General features: G+C 58.6%; 1 protein-coding gene across 1 annotated transcript; it reads right to left on the bottom strand.

The window, feature by feature from the left end:
• Window positions 1–2,276: 2,276 nt before the first annotated feature.
• On the bottom strand, window positions 2,277–4,677 carry ETH_00025755 (uncharacterized protein; the record flags this gene model as incomplete). Its single annotated transcript, XM_013380859.1, has 6 exons — window positions 2,277–2,343; window positions 2,556–2,756; window positions 2,893–2,966; window positions 3,183–4,091; window positions 4,211–4,327; window positions 4,530–4,677. Coding segments are annotated over 6 exons (1,516 nt in total), but the record flags the coding sequence as incomplete, so codon positions are not given.
• Between the last annotated feature and the right edge of the window lie 71 nt (window positions 4,678–4,748).

The following is a 4,748-nucleotide window of genomic DNA, read 5'->3' as shown; positions in this document are numbered from 1 at the left end:
AGCGGGCAAGGGGGAGGCCGGGGAGCTGACGCGCTGCTGCTCCCCTGCTGCAGCGCTGCTGCAGCCCGTAGAAGAGGGCCTCTCCCCCGCAGAAAGCCCAACAGCAGAACAGCCCGTGCTGCTGCTGCTGCGCAGCAAAACTCCGCGCATAGAAATTCGGCAGCGGCCAACGTTTCAGCCGTACGTACACTGCAGAAGGGGGGCCCGGCCTTTGGTGCAGATCTTCACCACGCGCCACCTCATAATAGACGAGCAGTTCTTGCCTTCTGCTGCTGCTGCTGCAGCGGCTGCACCAGCAGCAGCAGCAGCAGCAGCGGCGGGAGCGCCTGCCGCTGCAGACGCGGGCAAGGCAGCAGAGGCGGAGCCCCAGCGGGCTTCTGCTGCTGCTGGCGGGGGGCCCCCGCGGCAGCTGCAGCCGCGGGTGGTGGTATTCACTCCGCGGGAAGAGGGGCCCCCGCCGCCGTGCCTGGGGGGCCCCCCGGGGGCCCCCGGGGCCCCCGGGGGGCCCCCGCTGCAGCTGCTGGGCAGAGCAGCAGAGAGCGACCGCTCCGTCTGGAGGCCCTACATCTCCGTAGAGTCCACTGAGGACTGGGAGCCCGAGGTGTGCCTGGGCCCCTGGACCTCCGAGGTGACCACTGGTCAGCCCAGTGGTCACATAGTGATTCACGGGCTGCACAAGCCTGCGCTGGAGGAACGGGCTGCGTGGGGCCCCACGCCCAGCGTGGCCCCCGCGTGAAGCTCTCAGGATTATTTTCAGTCTTTTGTTTCTTTTAGTTTGTAGTTGTGAACAGAAGCAGCACTGCAGGGCCTTCTCCAGCTGCATAAGTGCAAAAAGCTGCAAAAAAATGCTTCTCAACAAACTCGAAACTCTAATGACTCTAAAATTTCGAAACTCTGCACTCTATGCACAGGGCCTGGGGCCCCAGAGCCAAACAAAAACAGAAAAATGCCTTTTTCCTCAAAAGGGCCTCCCAAAGCTCCCAAGAATGAAAAGCCTGAAGGTCCCGGGGGGGGCCCGGGAGGGCCCCGGGGCCCCCTGGGGCATCGGAGCTTCCCTGGGGCCCCCTGGGCCTCGGGGCTTCCTGGGGGCCTCAGGGGCACCCCGGGGCCTCGGGATTAAAAGGTGTATTTGGACGAATTTTGGGATTTTCGATTTCATTTTTGGTGCTAAACGGCTTATGCAGACCAAAGCCTCCATGACATGCATGCGGGTCATTTGAACAAAAAAGAAAAAATTAAAAAAAGTTGGTTAAAGATTTCACGCGAGTGGCAACACACCATTCTGCCTACAGATCTCTTCAGACGGGCAGATGAAATTAACTTCTGAATTTGAAAATGCGCATTTTGAGTGCGTAAGTGTCTGTGCTGCGGTGCACGTACACACCGTGTGTGCGGAGGCAAATACATTTTGAAGGCCATTTGCTTTTGTTTTAATTGCGTTATTCTCTTGCTGCAGTCCCGCTGCTGCTGCTGCTGCTGAGCCGTCCTTCCGTTTTATCTCGTTTTTCTATTTTAATTTAGATTTATTGGAATTATTTTCTAATTTAAATTCATTTCCATTTATTTTTGTTTTTACTTCCTATCATTCGCCTCCCAGCTCTGACTACACCTCGTGCGCCTGTCCGCAGTGCTTGCCGGTAGCTGCTCCTCCTTACAACTAATTTATTCATTTCTATTTGCTTTATTTTATTTACTTTTATTTCATTTTTAATTTACTTAGTTTTATCCTTTGTCTTATCTCCTCGTGGCCACGAGGAACCCTTTAGCAGTCTTGACTGACGTTTGCACCGCCTGCTGCGGCTGCGCCCAGCAGCAGCAAAACAAACGCGCACCCTAGCTCTCGCTGCCTCGCAGCAGCAGCAGCAGCTGCTGCCGCTGCTGCTGCTGCCGCTCCTGTAGCTGCTGCAGCAGCGGCATGAGCAACTCTAAGTTATCGCAGCAGGCCTGCTGCTGAAGCAGCAGCAACTATAAAGCGCCGCGGCACCTTCTGCTGCAGCACTAATAGCCTGCTGCAGCAGCACCTGCAGCAGCACTAAAATGCTGCAGCGCTTGCTGCAGCTGCAACTGCTCTGCTGCTAATGCTTGCGCAGAAGCAGAGGGTTCTGCTGCTGCAGCAAGCACAGCTGCAACAAGTGCAGCAGCACCAAGTGCAGCAGACCCCGCGGCCACGGCTGCTGAATGAGAGACTGTAGGAACAGCGAAGAAAGCTGCCGCAGCAAGCGCTGCAGCAAGAAGAAAAGCAGTGGCGACAGCTGCAGCAGCAACTGCAGCAGCAGCTAAAACTCCGTTGCAGACACCAGAGAGGCCAAGAAGGCCCGTGCTGCTGCCTCTCCCAGGCAGCTCCTGCAGAACGCAGCAGCGCAGCAGCAGCAAAAAATAAAATACACGTAAACAAAACAGAAGCTACAGCGGAGACCAGCAGTAGCAGCAGCAGCAGCACAGCAAAGCAACACTGGGGGCTGCAGCAGAGAGGCACGCGTATATCAGCAAACACAGCAGCAGCAAAACAGCAGCAGCAGCAGCAGCAGCAAGAAGGGACTTCGACGCAAACGGACATGGCTTGGGTGGTGATGGTGGCAGCCCATGCGGGGCACTGTCTCGCTTGCTGCAGCAGGCAGCGGATCAGAGGCCTCAGCCGCTGCTGCTGCTGCTGCTGCAGCTGCTGCTGCTGCTGGTCTGTTGCTTCGTTAGAGTTCTTCGCCAGCAAAGACACCAACGCCTCCGTCACCAGACACAGAAAACGCGTTATCACTTTCCTGCAGCAGCAGCAGCAGCAGCAGCAACACCTCTAAACGCGCAGTCCTTGACGTAGACGACAGGCTCCCTTGGCCCTTTGCTCCAAGCCACAAACCCTAAACCCTAAACCCTAAACCCTTAACCCTAATTCCTCACATTTGTCCAGGGTTTGCAGTGCCCTCAGCGCGAGGAAGGTGAATTGTTAGGAGCGCAAGAAGACAGGCTCCGCTCTGCACCAACAACAGCAGCAGCAGCAGCAGCAACCCAGAACGTCTTCAATCCAAAGGAAAACATTCATTAACAGCAGCAGCAGCTGCAGCAGCAGCAGCAATGCACAGCGCTAGCATTTCATACACGTACCAGTCCGCCGCAAAGCGCACCCACAACCTCCAGCAGCAGCAATAACAGCAGCAGCAGCAGCAGCAGCAGCAACAACAGTAGCTCACCATGTGGGCCGCTATGGCGACCAGCGAGGCCTGCTCCTGCTGCTGCTGCTGCTGCTGCTGCAGGCCCCAGTCGAGCACATCTAAGAAGCTGCACAAGACAGCAGTGCGGGAAGGCCCCGCAGCCCTTAACACCCTGAGGACCCCCAGCAGCAAGAAGCAGCAAGTGCTGCTGCGCTCGTGGCCCTCCGACTGCTGCTGCAGCAGCAAACTGAGCAGGCTGTTCTTGGGCAGAGCAGCAAGTGCTGCTGCTGCTGTCCCTGTCGACCGCATCACCTCCTCGAACAGCCGCAGGCTGCAGTCCCCCGCAACAGCAGCAGCTGCTGCTGCTGCAGGGGCTCCTGCTCCTGCTGCTGCTGGAGCCCCTGAGGCCCCTTCTGTTGCTGCTGCTGCTGCTGCTGCGGAGGGTCCTGCTGCTGCTGCTGCTAGGACAGCGTCCGCGCCTGCAAAGACTTCAAGGAGGGCCTCGGGGCACAGCAGCAGCCCCTGCAGCAGCAAAGCGGTGCAGGCGTCGGTGAGCATGGGCAGCAGCAGCAGCAGCAGCCGCAGGCCCTTGCTGCTGCTGCTGACGCTGCTGATGAGCCACTTGGTGCTGCTGCGGCCCTCTGTGACAAGGCTGTTCAGGCCCGGCGGGAGCGCCCCAAGGAACCCTTCTTCCTGCTGCTCCTGCTGCTGCTGCTCCTGCTGCTGCTGCTGCTGCTGCAGCCGCAGGTAGTGCTGCCGCAGCCGCGAGACATACGCAGCAGCAGAGGGGCAAATTGCTGGGGCCCAAAAGTCCAGCAGGAAGGGCATTGGCAGCGGCAAAGAAGTGCAGCAGTGCCGCAGCAGCAGCAGCTCAGCTGCCTGTAGTAGCGTGTGCTGCAGCTGCTGCTGCAGTTGTCCACGAGCAGCAACGTGGCTCGCTGGACACTCCTGCAGCATCCGCAGCAGTAGCAGCGACACCAGCAGCACAGCTGCAACAACCCCAGCCTTGTGGGCACAAGAAACCCAAGTTCCAAAACCTAAACCCTAAACCCTAAACCCTCACTAACCTCCAGCTCCCCTTGAAGCGCTGCTGCAGCAAGTCTAATGTCGTGGCAATCCTCTATGATGGAGTTCAGAGCCAAAGAGCGCTGCAGCAGCGACAGCCCGGGGGCCCCAAGGGCCAACTGCAGCAAACCAGCAGCAGCAGCAGCAACAGCAGCACCGCTTGCAGCAGAAGCAGCAGCAGAAGCAGCAGCAACAACGCTCGCAGCAGAAGCAACAGAGCAGCAGCAGCCAACGAGGCGACGGAAAGCAGCAACCACATGCGCCTCAGCAACGCAGCAAGCCCATAACAGCAGCAGCAGCTGCAGCAGCTGCAGCACGAACCTGTCTAACGAAATCGTGGCCGGGGTGCTTGCTGCGCGCAGCAGCAGATAACGTGCTGCCTGCTGCTTTGGGGCCCTCGGGGGGGCCCCCAGGGGGCCCCTCCTCTTGGGGGGGCCCCCTGTCAATATGAATAATATTCCTGGGGTGCCTAATGGAGGCATAGGCGACTCTGCCAAATTTCTTGTGCACCCCACTGCTGCTGCTGCTGCTGCTGCTGCT

The sequence above is a fragment of the Eimeria tenella genome, genomic scaffold (genome assembly GCF_000499545.2).
Source record: "Eimeria tenella Houghton genomic scaffold, Eth_scaff967, whole genome shotgun sequence".
Classification (NCBI taxonomy): domain Eukaryota; phylum Apicomplexa; class Conoidasida; order Eucoccidiorida; family Eimeriidae; genus Eimeria; species Eimeria tenella.
This window is presented reverse-complemented; position numbering and strand designations above follow the sequence as displayed.